Genomic DNA, 16,545 nt, shown 5'->3' on the forward strand with positions numbered 1-16,545 from the left:
AACCACGACTCTCTACAATGATATGATATTGCCCACTTTACGTATAAGTTCTCCAAAAGATCTCGTACCAACATAGATGTATTCCTTACTTATAAACTCATGATCGCCGACTTAAACTCCTCTCCTAACAATTCTCAACATGATCCACTCTGTTCTTTCTCGGTAGGAGTGCGCCCAGAATCCAACAACCAATCTCTAGAACATTTGAAAGAGTTTCAAATCGAAACGACAAACGGGTAATTAAAGATGAAATCGTATAACAAAATATATCGGATTTGCACGAATTTGTGGGTGTATACAACTCTATTTACATATGAATATGAACATGAAGAACAAAGAAGTTTCCAAATCAAGAAGCTTCATCCATCTCCACATTGCCAGCAATCCCAACATCATCATTTGGTTCCACAAATCCTGGAAACAGAATGTCTCTAAGACACTTCCCAGATTTAGTGTTCTTCTTCTCTGCACTTCCATTGTCTCCCTCATTTTCAAAAACCTCTGTAAATCTCTCCCACTCCAATCTCTCTGTACTTTCATGGCTCTTCCGACCAACAAATTCGCCATTTTTAGAGCCATTCGAAGCTTTTCGATTCAAACAAATGCTTCCCCATTGAATCTTCTCTGAAACAGACTTTCTTCCATTGATTTGATCCTTCTCAAATGAGTTCCTTTTAGATCCTCCATGAACAAAGCTCCATCTGTAACTCTTGTTGTTGTTATCCATGTTCAGCTCAATCGAATGAAGATCGCTGTCGTCCTCCTCTGAACATTCCTGTTCTTCAATCTTCCCATCTCCTTCAAGGTGTTCTTGAACAGACCCAAAATTTATTTTCTTCAAATACGCTTCCAATTCTTTGATCTTGCCGGAATAATCTTCTTCTTCCCTGTTTTCATGACGGAATTGGGTTATCAGAAACGCTTCCAGCTCGTCTTTCAGCCGTTCCACGGCGGCGTTCTTCTCTTCAAATTGATATTTCGCTTCCGACAGCTTCATCTGAACTCTTTCCTCTCGTAAAACATCAGCCAATTGAAGCATTTCACGTTCTTGTTCGATTTCTTCTCGTACTTTAGCAGATTCCTTCTTAAACTCCTCGAATTGAGCTCTGTCTTCTCCAATCCCTTTAGCTAATTCATCGCATATTTGCTCGAATATCTCCTTAGCTCTCCGCTCCCTTTGAAGATCTTTCATCGCTTTAGAAAGTGAAATTTTAGCTTCAGCGAGTTCTTTAGCAATTGTTTTGTTCAATCTCTCAGCTTGTCTTCTAAGCTTCTTCTCAATCTCAATCTCATCCGCCATTGAAGCAATGGAGCTACGAACTCGAGCTCTCTCTCTGTTCTTCCACGCTGTCTTTTCCTCTGTAAATCGCTTCATTACAATCTCAATTTCATCGCCATGAAAGCTTTGATCTTTAATCAAATGATCAACACGAGCCTTGGCTCGCTCCATCTCTAATTTTAAAGCTGTAATCAGTGGTGAAATTGATGATGGACGGTGTTGATCGTTGTCTTCATGAGCTAGAACATGGTTTAATACTCTTATAAGCTCTTTTGATGTTGTTAGACAATTACCCACTTCCTTTAAACGTGTTTTCAGCATGAATTTTGTCTTCCGGCGAGCTGTTCTTCCCTGATTACTTGGATTTTCAATCTGCATTCAATGAATAACTTTATGTCTCATCGTATCTATATGAAAATGATAGCAACCCAAGTTGGATGGGTACCTCTATTAAACAGTGATTGCCATGAAAATTGGCCTCCCCTGTTCCAAGCCTCATAGAAGATGCCGATGTTCTTCTTCTGTGAACTCTGTCACCTTCAACTTTCTGGGAAGATTTTAATTCATTTAATCAAACCCCACTTGCTCAGATTTCAATACCCAAATCCAATTCCATTTCACAACACAATTCCCAAAACAGAGTATTCATAATCGAAATAAAAAACTCACCTTTGAATTTGAGTCATTGAAACACGGATCCGGATCTGATAAGCACGAATGCGAGATCTGGGAAACAAAATCCTGGGTTTTCATCAGCTCTTGTTTATCTTCAATGATATCCATATTGTTCTTCAACTTCTGGGAATGATTCCGAGCTGACACTGAAACAGAGACTGAAACAGAGGCTTCTTTCCCTTTACTGCCGCCGCCGGCGACAGAACACGACGGCGACCGGTTGGATGAATGGGATTTTGTGCTCATTTTCCACGTGGGTGTGTTCTTGAATCTGTATTTAAAGACCAAAGTAGAAGAAGAAGAAGAAGACGACGAAGAACACCTTCGTTTTCTAATCTTACATATCTCCTCTGTTTTCTGCTCTGGCCATGACATTATTTAATCTTCAAAAACCCAAATTCCAAAAGAAAAAAGGAAAGAAAACCCACAAATCTTACTAAAAGAGAGGACGAAATCGAAGAAAAACAAGAACAAAAGCTCAATAAATTGAAGAAACTGGTCAAGAGTTTACCTGTTCGGACGGTGGCTGTTGCAGAGATTCAGGTGAAGTTCCGGCGAGGGGGAGATGGGTTTAGCTTTGAATTCAACGAAGAAAGGAATCATTAAAGATTCTATTTATGGGCAGTTTTGACTCAGAGAGATCTCGAAATGCAGTAAGAAAAAAACAGAGGGAAAAAAGGGAAGGGAAGGAAACAGAGACAGCTCTGTTTGGGAAATCTTAAGAGGGAAAGGAAGGAGAAGAAGAGGTGACGTGGCAGCCACGTGAGCATTCAACAGTCAATCAGGGAGGTGCATGTGCGGACCTTGACTGGGTTCTGTGTATTTACATTCTTGTCTCCTTTCTCCCCTCGTTAACCCTCCATTCTGAACCTTCTTTTTTTCTTTTCTTGCGTTTTGGTCCCTCTATTTTCCTCTATTTCCGCAAACATCCCTTTTCTCAAGTACCCATGCAAATTGGCAACTGCACCGACCATTATTAATTTTGTAACGGCCCAGATACACCGCTAGCAGATATTGTCTTTCGAGGCCCAGCGTCTTCGGTGGCACTCTTTCCTTTCTTCAATCGATGTGGGACCGCCTCCAAATCCACCCACTTTGAGGCCAGCGTCCTTACTAGCACATCGCCTCGTGTCTACCCCCTCGTCCCTATCTAATGTGGGACATCACAATCCACCCCCTTCGAGGCCCAGCGTCCTCGTTGGCATTTTTTCCTTCCTCCAATCGATGTGGGACCACCCCCAAATCCACCCGTCCTTACTAGCACACCGCCTCGTGTCTACCCCCTTCGGGGCACTCTTTCCTTCCTCCAATCGACGTGGGACCGCCTCCAAATCCACCCCCTTTGAGGCCAGCGTCCTTACTAGCACACCGCTTTGTGTCTACCTCCTTTGGGGAACAGCAAGAAGGCTGGCACATCGTCCAGTGTCTGGCTCTGATACCATTTGTAACGGCCTAGATCCACCGCTAGCAGATATTGTCCTCTTTGGGCTTTCTCTCTCGGGCTCCCCCTCAAGGCTTTAAAACGCGCTAGGGGAAGGTTTTCACATCTTAAATGGTGGTTTGTTCTCCTCCCAACCAATGTGGAACATCACAAATTTACGTAAATATTGTCCATTTTGGCTCGTTACGTATGTCCCACGACGTCTATTAGGGTGAAATTTCCACACTTTTATAGAAATGTTTTACGTTCTCCTCTCAAACTGATGTGGGATCTCGCAATCCACCTTTTTTAGAGTCCGGCGTCCTCACTAGCACACCACTCGGTGTCTAGTTCTAATACTATTTGTAATAGCTCAAACTCACTGCTAGTAGATATTGTCCACTTTAGCACGTTACGTATCGTCGTCAGCCTTACAATTTTAAAACGCGTCTACTAAGAAGAGGTTTTGTTACCTTGGTAAGAAATGTTTCATTTTTCTCTCCAACTAATATAGGATCTCACAATTCACTTATATCTTCGGGTCAGCGTCCTCACTAGCACACCACTCGGTGTCTGGTTCTAATACTATTTGTAATAACTCAAACTTACCACTAGTAGATATTGTCCGCTTTAGCACGTTACGTATCGTCGTCAGCCTCACAATTTTAAAACGCGTCTACTAAGAAGAGATTTTGTTACCCTGTTAAGGAATGTTTCATTTTTCTCTGCAACTAATATAGGATCTCACAATTCACTTATATTTTCGGGTCAACGTCCTCACTGGAAACACTACTCAGTGTCAGGATCTGATACTATTTATAATAGCTCAAGCTTACCACCAGCAGATATCTGCTTTGACACGTTACGTATCGTCAATTTCACACTTTTTTTTAACAAATTCAATTTAATTCATTATTAAGTAATGGTAATGGTAATGAATGATTAGATAATAATACAATAGAATCAAATGATTGATATCATCTCTTATTATTATATAAATAAAAGACCCCAACCGCAAGCTCATGGGTTATTATATTCATTTAATTCAATTTTATATGTTGTCCCAACCATTATTTTACCACTTAATCCAAGATCTAAAAGCATGATTAAAGACTCATATTATCATCTTTATTTAATTCAATTTATAACGCTCGATTAAGAAAATAGTACGTGAATTAATCGACATCACGTCCAAATAAGAGTGATATTGATGATATGATAATGACTAAATACACGTTCTTCCTCGGTGACTAAACAGTACATACTCGTAATCTTTCGATTTTTTTTTTTTTTAGAAAACATACGAGTAAGACAAGACATGATCAAACAACTCGTATTAGTTTATGGTGATAATCTTTATGTTGTAAATTGTCGTGAGATGAATTGTCATAATTCTCATTTATTTTGGTTATAGTGATTGACTACCACCATGGATGTAGGAGAATTTATTCTCTCCAAACCACATAAATTTTTGTGTCTGTTTGTTTAATTTATGTTTATGGGTGTGTGAGTGCAATCGATCTTGTTGTAGCCAAACATTTTGGTTGTGGCATTCCACTACAACAAGTGGTATCAAAGCATTGAAGGTTGTAGATTTACGGCAGAACAAGTAGTATTAAAGTATTGAAGGTCTTGACATTACGACGCGCAACAAGTGATATCAGACCATTGAAGGTTGTAGATTTACGGCAGAACAAGTAGTATTAGAGTATTGAAAGTCATGACATTACGACGCACAACAAGTGATATCAGACTATTGAAAGTTGTAGATTTACGACACAACAAGTAGTATTAGAGCATTGAAGGTCGTGACAATACGACGCACAACAAGTGATAACAGACCATTGAAGGTCGTGACATTACGACGCACAACAAATGATATCAGATTATTGAAGGTTGTAGCATTACGATGCGGGTGCGGATGGGCGAGGGCCCATGTTGGTATTATGATGGCTGTATTTGCAACACTGAGACAGAAAACCCCATAAGAAAACACCCAAATCTTGCTTGGACTTAGCACACACACCATTGAGGCCCCTCCATTTCCCCCCACTTTCTCTCTTTTGTTCCTTTCCTCACAGCACATCATGTTACTCAACTCTCCCACACTTCCAATCACTCCACCCCCACATCACTCCAAATTCCCTTTTTTTTCAGCATCAAAATCCATTCGGGTACGATAAGGTAACTAAAACGTAAAAATTTGACGTCTCGGGGTCGTATATATTAGCCACACAATTCTATCGAATGCCTTTTTGCATCGGGAGGAAGAGTTTCATTTTAGGGTAGCTAGGTAGAAGCAAATTGGATTGAAAGAGAAAACACAACAAAAAAGGATCGAATCAATTCGTTACATCGTGAATCGAAGAATGAATGAATGAATGAAAAGACGGGTTGATGGACAGTAGCATAAACCAAAAACGTACAGACATATAGAAAGCTGATGAAGTTGAGAGATTCCACTGAGTTTTAGCCACAATTTTCATGGATGGATGTGAAACTTCCAACATCTTTTTGTAGCTAATCTCGTTGTTGGTTCTTTGTTGGTGTCTTTTCCTTCCCCACCTCCCATAATCTCTTGACTTTCGGTTCTCATACACGATCGCGTGTGTCGCATAAAAATTTTGAACAAAAAAAACATGTCTTTTCATTTTAACTATTTCATCGTAGCTGACTTTATTTCTTATTATACAAGAATCGAGGTCGTAAATTCTATACACAATAAACCCATTTGGAGTTTTTAATTGCCCGAACCCATCCAACCAAATGCCTCCAAAACTGAAGTTGTTGATTGAATTGAATTGAATTGAATTGGGTGAAGCATCTCATGCCTTTGAGTCTAATGAGTCAGATTTAAAAGGGTCATTTCATGTTCAATTGGACCACAACTCAAGACTTCAATACATCGGGTTTTGTGCTAGTGAGAACGTTGGGCTCCAAAATGGATGATTGTGAGATCCCACATCGATTAGAGATGTGAATAACATCGATTGGAGAGGGAAATGAGCGCTAGCGAGGACGGTGAGCCTCGGAGAGAGTAAATTGTGAGATCATACATCTAAAGGAGGAGAAAAAGTATTGTTTACAAGGGTGTGAAAAAACATAGTTTTAAAAGCTTCGAGGAAAAACTTAAAATATGACAATATCTGCTACCAACAGTGGTCTAGCACGGTTACATTAACACCAAACAGCTCCGATATTGGTCCATTCATCACATACGGACTATAAGTAGGGGCAATATTGGAATTTGGCTCCTTATTAAAAAATTTAATCTTTATTTATTTTTTATTTTTTAAAGATTTTATTATGTTGAAAAATTGATAGACAGATATTCTTAGGGATGTAGTAAGCAAAAAAAGACAAAATAAAGGGTAAAAAGGTACAAAAGAAAATTGGTATTTTCTCATTTTTATTTATTTATATTTTATTTTACTTTATTCTGTAATTAAAATTTTGATAAATAATAATATTATAGGTACTTTTAAAAGCTATCCTTCATCCTTCCTTTGACCCTATTATTATTTTTTCTTTCTTTCTTTCCCCTTTAATTATTAATGCTTATCTTTAATTCAAATTTAATGCTCTCATTTTCATCCTATCTAATTTTGTATTTAATAATCATACATTATATCCAACTTCCTCTTTTTTTTAATTAATTTTAAAGATATCAAAATTATTTTATTCATATATATATATATCCCGATAAGATAACCGACACACGGGTCAGTTCCTAACGATTGTGTTCGAGTAAGCTAAGATGGGCAATATGTCCTGAGACATGGGACGACATCACGATGTATGGGTCGTGTTGTTGGAAACCAAGATGATAATTAGATGCGATATTGTTGTGTCACACACAATTGAAATCCGAGTATTGATGCGTAAGTAGAGGCAAACAATTCTTAATTGTTGGTACCAAAAATAAAATAGCGGATTCAATAGCCCGAGCTGCAACAAGGACTTGGTGTCATTGTGTTAACAAACAAATGGGTCGAGACTCCATAAGTTCAAGAACTTGAGAACGAAATAAAAGACGGGGGACTCAACCGTCTTCGGAATATATATATATATATATATATATATATATATATATAATTTATATTTAAATAATAATTGTACAGGCCTGCCTTTGATTTGGGCTTCTCCTGCTTCGGCCCAAACCATTGAATTTGAATATTATTAAGAATATATGTTTGGAATAAAATAATGAAGGATTAGGGTTTAATTAGGGAGATTAATCATGATTAATTCAAGTTGATGTGAAGAAGAAGAAGAAGAAGATGAAGGTGCAGAAAGACAGAAAAATGGCGATTCCGGTGAGAACACAGAGCATATCCAAAGCATTCTCGATTCTGTCTTTCCGGCCTTTCCTCTTCCTCTTCAGCTCCTCGTATTCTCCGAACCTCAATTTCGCTTCCCCTTTCTGTTCTTTAATTCTCTTCCCCCTTTCCATGGCTTCACCCAGAATCCCGGAGCTCTGCTTCCCGTTCAAATGCTTCCCTTCCATGTCCAAAATCTGCATACTCACCTCTCTAACGCTCATTTCCATCCCATCCTCTTCTTTCTCGCCGCAAATCACCACCACCGAGCACTGTACCATCTCCGTTCTCGACCCCGCCCTCCCGTCGCCGCCCATCATCGTCGTGTATTGTACTTGTATCTCGCCGGATAACCAGTGTCGCCGGACGTTCACTGCCTGCCTACTCGAGACGTTTGCTGCTCTGTTCTTAATTGGGTCGATTACAATCCAACTCGCCGTTAGATTTTGCTCTAGATTAGCTACCCAATCTTCGCGTTTCTCTCGGCGGCGAATCGGCAACGGAATTGAGTCTTTTGGGTCGATTACGTCGACGCGAAATGGGGAGTAGAGGAACCAATTCGTGTTGGTATCGGTGGAGTGGACTTTGGAGAAGAGGGGTTTGTCCTTGTAATGAATGTCCACGGCGGAGATCAATTCGGAGGAAGGGGAACGGTCGAGATCGCAACGAAGCGACCGGCAATCGAGCAGGGGAAATACGTCGGAGAAGAAGGACCGGTGTTCGGAAGGGAAGGCGGAGATGGCTTGCTGGATTAGGGGATGAGTGGTTGAGGGCCAGGTGGCAGAGCAAATTTGACGCCAGAGTTGGTCCTCGGCGGAGAGGTGGCGGAAGCGGGAAGAGGCAGAGGCGGCGGAGGCCAGAGCAGGGCCGTCGAGGCGGGTGAGAATATGAGTCTGGAGGATTTCGGAGTGGAGGGCGGCAATGGTGGAGGGGAGATGATGAGAAGAAGAAGAAGAAGAAGAAGGCATGATTTTGACTTTCGGCCTAAGACGGAGCCTTTTGGGATAAAAAGGGGAGAAGGTTTGAGAGATTTTATAGGACAAAAGTACATTATTATTAAGAAATGGTCAACTTTAGGGGTTGAATTGCAATTTGAGAAAACTTTTGGATGATTTTGAAAATAAAAAAGGGTAACGAAGGGCTATGGTTTGTTCAGGAGGGGAGTCCTTAAAAGATATTTATAAGTTAGGAACCCACATCCATTCTTTATCTCTTCTTCAAAATATCTTTGCCTCTCTCTTTCCATCCATTTCCAGGGTTAAACTACCGACTTGATTCTGGTCAAATTTAAGGTTAAATTTCTTAAAACGAGGTTGAAATCCTAATCTGTAAGCCTAGTCGATCCTATAACGATGTCCAACAATGACCAGAATTTGAGTTTAATTGTAGTGTTTTACTTACCACACAACCTTATTTCACAAAAGATATGCTCTAGTAAAAGAAGGAAAGAAAATGAGAAATGAGATTATACCCGACTACTTGAAATTGTAAACGATAAGCACCTGAACCTGTCGGTAAAGCTGCTTTGGTTCTAAACCTTCTCTAATCCTTTGAAGAGAAGTCTGCAGTATAAAAGGCAAAACCCAAACAACTCGAACCTGCAAATAGAAGAATGATTGATCAAAACTCATTCAGTTAAAAGACTTACGCAACACATACGTGTGATTAAGTAAGTTAAGTGAAGATAATGTATAAAGGACTTTAATTCCTAACCAAATCAAACTTTTGGTCTAAACCTCATAAAGTAGTTGCCAATTTTGTCAACTTGTGTATGCCCAAATTCTAAGATTATACTCGGGCTACTTGAAGTTGTAAACGATAAGCACCTGAACCTGTCGGTGAAGCTGCTTTGCTTCTAAACCTTCTCTAATCCTTTGAAGAGAAGTCCGCAGTATAGAAGACAAAAACCAAACAATTCAGACCTGCAAATAGAAGAATGATCGATAAAAACTCGTTCAATTAAAGACTTACGCAACACACTCGTATGGTTAAGTAAGTTAGTTAAGTAAAGATAATTTATAAAAGACTAATTCATAACCAAATCAAACTTTTGGCTAAACCTCATAAAGTAGTTGCCAATTTTGTCAACTTGTGTATGCCCAAATTCTAAGATTATACTCGGGCTATTTGAAGTTGTAAACGATAAGCACCTGAACCTGTCGGTGAAGCTGCTTTGCTTCTAAACCTTCTCTAATCCTTTGAAGAGAAGTCCGCAGTATAGAAGACAAAAACCAAACAACTCGAACCTGCAAATAGAAGAATGATCGATAAAAAACCCGTTCAATTAAAGACTTACGCAACACACTCGTGTGGTTAAGTAAGTTAGTTAAGTAAAGATAATTTATAAAAGACTAATTCCTAACCAAATCAAACTTTTGTCTAAACCTCATAAAGTAGTTGCGAATTTTGTCAACTTGTGTATGCCCAAATTCTTCCGAATCTCCCCGCTTTGAAAAACTGGACAGCCGCCTCACTCCTGCATTATTGCCCTCTTTATTTTTTATTTTCTTTTTTCTTTTTTCTTTTTTCTTTTTTTTTTCCTTTCTTCCTTCTTAACTGCTACCTTGACTTCTGTTCTTTTTCCCTACAAAAATCTTTATATGATTAACTAAAATTTTCTACCGACCAACGTAAGCATAACATAACTAACAAACCCATACATCACAATAAATAAATAAATAAAAAGGTCAAAATCTCAAATTCCAGCTCAATTACACTCAATAAATAAATAAATAACTTTTCTATGGTAACTATTCTCATATTAAAAAAAAAAATCTTAATATAAATAAAACTTATAATGAATTTTCATTTTATTATAATATATCCTCAACTATAATTTCATGAGTGGATTATTCTTTCCACTTGATCAATCAATTTGAGAAGTGAAATAGGCATTTAAAATNCACTTTTTATTGTTCCTTTTCCCAACTCTCTTGAAACGTTCATTCCTTGTAATCAAATTCCTACATCTAATCACTGTAGCTTTAGCAACCTTGTTGAACAAATGCAGTGACACGACTTGTGTAGCAAGNATAAATATTAGTTTAAATATTTCTTCAATATTCAACACAACCACTCCTACTTGAATTATTAAATTCTTAAAAAGTTGTTCTTATATATATAATTTAATGAGCCGCCCAGCAAATGAAAATATTAATTAAAGATTCCTGGAAGAAAAGCTCTCTAAATTTTTCTAAGCCTTTCAATAATTGAAGATAAAATTAAAAATATAATTTAAATCATACAGCTAAAGTATTTGAGAATAACATGAAATAATATATAGTATAGAAGAAGACATACGATGAATTGATGACGAGGTCCAAAGTGGTGCTGCAGATTCTCCATTATTGGCTGTCAAGAATATATAAGAATTGTAAATAACGATTTATTTATTTATTAAATTTTGGATTCTTCCCTTAAAAGTGTTGGACACCTCTCTTCATCAGCAATCAATTAATCTAATCATAAATTAGTTCATGAAAGATGTCAAAGTCATTACAAATTGTATCACTTGACCCACTAATTCTCTTATTAAAGAAAAAANTATTCTATTTTAATCTAAATACTTATCTCTCGTCTATTTTATAAAAATATTGGCTAAACTAGACTATATAGACTTCAATTCTAGTCAATCGTATTTATCAGCCTAAAATAATATAGGCCGGATGAAAGAAAAAGAATATAGGTCGGATGAAAGATGTGGTTCATGAATTCTTTTCGGTGAATCTTTTTCCTCAACTAGAAGTTTTTGGAGAAGAGACGAAAAGAGGCAATGGAATTGTGAGACCAATAGGGAGAGATGTTTTGATTTGCTAAGATCAACTAGCTGGTCATCCGCGATAAGAGAAAGTTAATAGAGCTTGTCCATCACAACACGTGCAACGTCCTTCCCCACTAACGTTTGGAAAAAAACACTTTTTATTGTTCCTTTTCCCAACTCTCTTGAAACATTCATTCCTTGTAATCAAAATCCTACATCTAATCACTGTAGCTTTAACAACCTTGTTGAACAAATGCAGTGACACGACTTGTGTAGCAAGAAATTTTCTGCTGTGGAACATGTCAACGCTCATCCTATGGGTTCACAGTAGGATATTCTTGATTCAAAGTGAACTTTGGCAACATGTCAACACACAGTCTATGGGTTCACAGTAGGATATTCTTGATTCAAAGTGAACTTTGGGGTTGTTCCGACATAGGATTACTCAAATCCAAACATACGTAACTTTGAAGTTTCAATGATTGAGCTACTAAAAAATAAAAAATAAAAAAAAAATCAAATTAAGCGTGATTTGCTTGGAGCAATACTATGTTGGGTGACCTTTTTGATAATTTACTAGAAAGCATGAGAGTATGAACAAAGCATAATAAAAAGACTCTATTGGTTTATGATGATAGTCAAGGTTGTCAAGTATCGAATCCAGACTCTAGATCTTAACCCTAATCTTGAATATGGAGCGTTATATCAAAAGCAAGGAGTGTAACAGCCGAAAGGACTTCTCCCTAACACTCCCATCCTAAAATGGTATTCTGCTTACTAAGCAGGTCACATCAACCTACATTATTAGAATACAACGGACCTAACTAAAAAAATGTGATTTTTCAAGTTGCCAGAATTCCTGTCCCATTAACCACGCAATTCTTTCACCTATGCTCTAGTAGCTAATATGTGGACCAAGTACAAGCTTAACAATTAAGAATTTCCACATAAAAATACACGTTTAACTTGAAATTTATCTGGGCATAGCCATAGGTTTTGGCACTTGGATAATCTCCAGTCATATCAGTAAGTGGATAGGTATTGACATGACTCATGAAGAATATTAATATTGGTTCCTCCAGAAAAACCTTTCTTGGGCAATAATTTGTGACAGTTGGAAAATGCATTTGGTAACATGTCCCTTAACTTTATCTTTGTTGGAGATTATGATTCTAGGACAATTTTGTAAACGACAACATGTTATCTGCAAAAAGTGATTTTGTCTATGTATGAAAAGATTGGAGGACTAAATACTTGTTGTAAATTCGTGAATAGTGATATTCAAAAGTTTAGATCAACTATCCAACAAATTGACAAATAGAGATGTTCTTAGAAAATTAATCTTCATACCGTATATTACCGCTTCAACTATTGGGTGCAAAGGTTTGTATTTGAGATGTTGACCTAAAACACAATTTGAAATAAAAATTAGCATAGTTTTTGTAGATAAGACACGTTTACCGCCTCATAAGTCAATAATTCGATCTCTCATTTTTGTAATTGTTGAACGCAAATTTCTTTTAAAAAAAAAATAAATAAATGATATCCCAGCAATGAAGCATACACCTATGAATGTTTTACCTCATAAAACAAATTAAAAGCTCGACTATAAAGAATGCCCTGTGACAAGCTCTGATATACCTTTCCTGATACACATACACATTGTTATTCGTTAAAACGAACATAAAAATAAGTTTTGGTTTTTAATGAAAAAATCTCACCACTAAACCATCGAAGAATTACGAAATCTCGAGTTTATGCAAACATAGCACAGTAAAAAATGCATTTTACCATCCAAAACACATATCAAAAACAAGAAAGGATCTTTTAAGTAGAAAGGGCTACCTTATTTATATCTGTGGCCGCAACATATCCCTGATCTATCTTCCTCGCCTTCATCCTCTTCCCCATGAAAGATAATACTTGAGGCTGTGGAAAATTTTCCAATGTAACCGTAGTAGTAGATACTGTCCATTCAACTACATAAGTATGATGGATCCCACATTAACAAAATAATATATCTATTGATTAGGTGGTGGCTGAATATCAACATCATATTACCAACAACCAAATGTGTTTTTGAAGCAATGCCACCAGTCCACATCCTTAGTTTCTTCAAGTGGAAAGTCCAAACACCTAGAAAAAGATAATGGTAGTCTTTTCAACATGTATACATTCCATGGAGTAGTTGAGCAAAATAATAAAAGTGGATATGGGGAGAATTACAATCACTTCAAAAGAAACCAGACAGAATAAAGTTAAGACTAAGAGTGAAATTTTCTACAAGGATAAACTCAAAACCTTCTCTCCATGAAATTCCTCCTCTGCTGATGGGGACAATTTATGATCCATTCATTGAAATCCTCTAGAACGTCATCAATTGGATCCTGACAGAAGATCTCTATAGTGCATAGGAAAATATCAGGCCTTCAGGTTAGGGCAAGATTTAAGCTGAAGATTAGAAGAAAAATAATACACACTGATACAGATTAGGGCAAGATTAAAGCTGCAGATTAGGGAAAATTCATGAAGAATAAGTTAATCATAAAAGACTGTTAGTTGAATACAAAGAAAGAGTCAGCATTCATTTTCAGCTTCTACTCAAAGAACTGAAGTAACTAAATAAAAGTAATTCATGAGAGTCAACTAAGAGAAGGAAAATTGGATAAGGGTTATGGAAGTAATTTGACTTTTCAGATGGCGAAAGTGAGCGTGCAATAAATAAAAGTGCAGAAGAAATTGAAATGAAACGCTACCAAAAGGGATCTCTACAGCGCAACGCAAAGTGAAGCCTTCTTCTCTGAAAGAAGGAACCGACTGGACCGATTTACGTCTTATATGGTCTTTTCGGAGCGGTTCGCACCACAGACCAAGGAGATCGGTCCAACGGTTTTCCATGCTTTAAGCCCCTTTACACTGCAATTATAGGATAAAAAATAAAAGATAATAATAATAAAGAAGTTGACTCCAAGTCAGGTTGCATGTGGTACAATCAATCTATTCAAACCGGAGGCAAGAAAAGGGGAAAATGACCTTTGAAATAGCAAAATCTTCAATTCAAATAAGACATGGCAACAAATATCAAGCAATTTACAAAACGAAAATAATAAAGATAAACAAATAGTCAGTTGCAAAAGTACAACGCGACGAGCTTTCCAAGAGCAATTGCACACATACTGCAACCACAGGAGAAGAATTTACAGGGACAAATCTAGAAAGTTTGCAGCTTTATGAACATGGTATTGTATGTTAAGATTCTGTGGTGCAAAGCCGCTGAATCCATCCTTCGATTTGAAAGTCCCGCAGATGAGCTTAAAATCCATCATCATAGCATACCCGTTGAGGAATTTAAGATCTGCAAGAAGATAGAGTAATGCCCCCACAGAAAGCAGCAACTATTGCATACAGCAGTACTACGATCAAACATGTCATCAGAGCTCTGTAAAGATGGAAATATACGATTCTATGAGAAACATAGGTGCATTAAAGCGTCAAACTGACTTAAACCTCTACCAAATAACCAAAATACAGAAAAGTCAGACTTGTGACAACGTTCCTGCTTAGGTACTCATACCATCATCGGGTTTATTTCAATCATGAAACCAAAAAAATTGATTGTTCTCCAAAAATTTTAGTAAGCAACATAGTTAATTGTGATCTTAAAAAAAACGGTATACCATACATACTACATACATTCTCATGACTATCATTGTTCTTTAAGATCCCTGTGACTGTCATGCTACGAACTACATGGGCTGTTTGGAAAATATGCTTGAAAACAATTTTCTGTTTTTAAACACAAATAATAGCATTTGAAACCAAACTAAGCACAGGTCAACCAGAAATATGTGCAATTGACTTGTTGAACTAAAAAAAAAAAAAAAAAAAAGCCATTCAAAAACAATGTTGAACAAAAGATTTCTGAAAACAGTTTCCAGAAGAAAAATAATACATAATGGAAATAATGCTGTGTAGCTGTTCTTGTTTTCTACCGTAGCCATTCAGACACCTTTTTATGAACATAAAAATATATTATTACTTACAAAAGTTTGGCATTTTTCATCCAAAGTGCTCGATGAAGTCGCTTAGACTGTTTCTTGAAATGAAATGCACCATCTTGCATTGTTGCAGTTTTATCAACAAGAAGTTCAATACGATCACCTCTCTCCAATATTTTTTCAATATTATCCACCATAATTGTCCGTATCTGCAAAGCAGATTTAAGTTTTTCAGAACAGAAAAGAAGCAGGGAGACATGGTACCAAAGCCAAAGGGAAAATGAGAAAAAGCATATGCAAATACAGAATAAAATATAAGACGTGTGGTAACGAATCTGCCCATTCCTGGACACGATAATCAGTTTTAAGGGAAAATACGGCCTTCAGATCTGTTTGTGTAAACCTTTTCTTAACTATTCTGTTTTGAAAATTTACCAAAGAGCTTTTAGAAAACTTCACTGAGGAGGAGGAAGAGATTATCTTATCCATCAGTTATTAATTCTGTACTCATTAGTGAAAGGTACCCTACACAAAATCTAAGGAACAAAGAAAATTACAGCATGAAAAAGTAGTCTGGTGACGCTATGATGGGAACCAGAAATTGAAGTAGAACATTCATTCTTATAACAAAAAGAGAACACATGGATATGATATATAATAACATTTTGAGAGGTCCTTCGATCTCGCATCTACACAAGTATTTGTATTTCCTATGCCTAACCCTACATCCGCTCTATCTATGGTTAACACTATCAAACTCAGCAAGTATGACTAATATACTCCTAATAACAATCTTAACCCAATTCTATCATTACCCCACCCTAAAATACGTCTTCTCAAGGTGTGGGTAATAGCACCTGAATCAAACAATTCCTTCCTCGTACCTTGCCAACAGCTTAAGAGCCCAATAGAGCAGCTAAACTAGAAATTCTGACTTCTTTTTTTCTTTTTTTTTTTCTTTTCCTTTTTTTTTTTTTTTTTCTTTCTTTCTTCTTCTTCTTTCTTTTTTTTTTTTTTTTTTTTTTTTTTTTTTTTTTTTTTTTTTTTTTTTTTTTTTTTTTTTTTTTTTTTTTTTTTTTTTTTTTTTTTTTTTT

The 16,545-nt window shown here is 36.9% G+C and overlaps 4 protein-coding genes across 9 annotated transcripts in view; all 4 read right to left on the reverse strand.

Annotated features, from left to right (window-relative positions):
* Nucleotides 1-237: 237 nt before the first annotated feature.
* On the reverse strand, nucleotides 238-2,604 carry LOC111795778 (probable DNA double-strand break repair Rad50 ATPase). Of its 4 annotated transcripts, none has more exons than XM_023678356.1 (4): nucleotides 2,466-2,604; nucleotides 1,949-2,225; nucleotides 1,725-1,826; nucleotides 238-1,651 (listed from the first exon to the last, which is right to left on the reverse strand). In XM_023678356.1, the coding sequence occupies exons 1-4, from the start codon at nucleotides 2,555-2,557 to the stop codon at nucleotides 350-352; spliced, it is 1,773 nt and encodes a 590-aa protein (XP_023534124.1). In that variant the 5' UTR covers nucleotides 2,558-2,604; the 3' UTR covers nucleotides 238-349. The 4 variants fall into 4 exon arrangements, with proteins under 4 accessions (XP_023534124.1, XP_023534125.1, XP_023534122.1 ...); XM_023678357.1 differs by having other exon boundaries at nucleotides 1,949-2,311; nucleotides 2,466-2,546; XM_023678354.1 differs by having other exon boundaries at nucleotides 1,949-2,337; nucleotides 2,466-2,546.
* Nucleotides 2,605-7,548: 4,944 nt separating this feature from the next.
* On the reverse strand, nucleotides 7,549-8,891 carry LOC111795452 (probable F-box protein At2g36090). The gene has a single exon (XM_023677889.1). The coding sequence runs from the start codon at nucleotides 8,659-8,661 to the stop codon at nucleotides 7,624-7,626; it is 1,038 nt and encodes a 345-aa protein (XP_023533657.1). The 5' UTR covers nucleotides 8,662-8,891; the 3' UTR covers nucleotides 7,549-7,623.
* A 35-nt stretch (nucleotides 8,892-8,926) lies between these two features.
* LOC111795461 lies at nucleotides 8,927-12,925 on the reverse strand. Of its 3 annotated transcripts, none has more exons than XR_002815202.1 (6): nucleotides 12,804-12,925; nucleotides 10,994-11,044; nucleotides 10,057-10,169; nucleotides 9,850-9,939; nucleotides 9,520-9,615; nucleotides 8,927-9,291 (listed from the first exon to the last, which is right to left on the reverse strand). XR_002815202.1 is itself a non-coding variant. In XM_023677902.1 (5 exons), the coding sequence occupies exons 1-5, from the start codon at nucleotides 12,886-12,888 to the stop codon at nucleotides 9,169-9,171; spliced, it is 468 nt and encodes a 155-aa protein (XP_023533670.1). In that variant the 5' UTR covers nucleotides 12,889-12,925; the 3' UTR covers nucleotides 8,927-9,168. The 3 variants fall into 3 exon arrangements, 1 of the variants encoding a protein (XP_023533670.1); XR_002815201.1 differs by having other exon boundaries at nucleotides 9,844-9,939; XM_023677902.1 differs by lacking the exon at nucleotides 9,520-9,615 and having other exon boundaries at nucleotides 9,844-9,939.
* Nucleotides 12,926-14,465: 1,540 nt separating this feature from the next.
* LOC111795455 (vesicle-associated membrane protein 714) overlaps nucleotides 14,466-16,545 on the reverse strand; it is a 5,082-nt gene continuing 3,002 nt past the window's right edge. Inside the window, exons 3-4 of the mRNA XM_023677894.1 lie at nucleotides 15,497-15,660; nucleotides 14,466-14,892 (exon numbers count right to left, since the gene is read on the reverse strand). Of these exons, the coding sequence (XP_023533662.1) occupies nucleotides 14,802-14,892; nucleotides 15,497-15,660 (255 nt within the window). The 3' untranslated portion in view covers nucleotides 14,466-14,801. The remainder of the gene's footprint in view (nucleotides 14,893-15,496; nucleotides 15,661-16,545) is intronic.

The sequence above is a fragment of the Cucurbita pepo genome, chromosome LG05 (genome assembly GCF_002806865.2).
Source record: "Cucurbita pepo subsp. pepo cultivar mu-cu-16 chromosome LG05, ASM280686v2, whole genome shotgun sequence".
In the NCBI taxonomy this organism is placed as follows: Eukaryota; Viridiplantae; Streptophyta; class Magnoliopsida; order Cucurbitales; family Cucurbitaceae; genus Cucurbita; species Cucurbita pepo.

Bases quoted from the DNA above. Each gene is read 5' to 3' on its own strand.
- LOC111795778 (XM_023678354.1), bottom strand. From the start codon at position 2,329: ATGTCATGGCCAGAGCAGAAAACAGAGGAGATATGTAAGATTAGAAAA. The intron at 1,827-1,948 runs GTGAGTTTTTTA...AAATCTTCCCAG, and splicing joins TCAATGACTCAAATTCAAAG to AAAGTTGAAGGTGACAGAGT. The intron at 1,652-1,724 runs GTACCCATCCAA...CATTGAATGCAG, and splicing joins GCAATCACTGTTTAATAGAG to ATTGAAAATCCAAGTAATCA.
- LOC111795452 (XM_023677889.1), bottom strand. From the start codon at position 8,661: ATGCCTTCTTCTTCTTCTTCTTCTTCTCATCATCTCCCCTCCACCATT.
- LOC111795461 (XM_023677902.1), bottom strand. From the start codon at position 12,888: ATGCTAATTTTTATTTCAAATTGTGTTTTAGGTCAACATCTCAAATAC. The intron at 9,940-10,056 runs GTTAGGAATTAG...TTCTATTTGCAG, and splicing joins TTAGACAAAAGTTTGATTTG to GTTCGAGTTGTTTGGTTTTT. The intron at 9,292-9,843 runs GTGCTTATCGTT...TTCTATTTGCAG, and splicing joins AGCTTCACCGACAGGTTCAG to GTTCGAGTTGTTTGGGTTTT.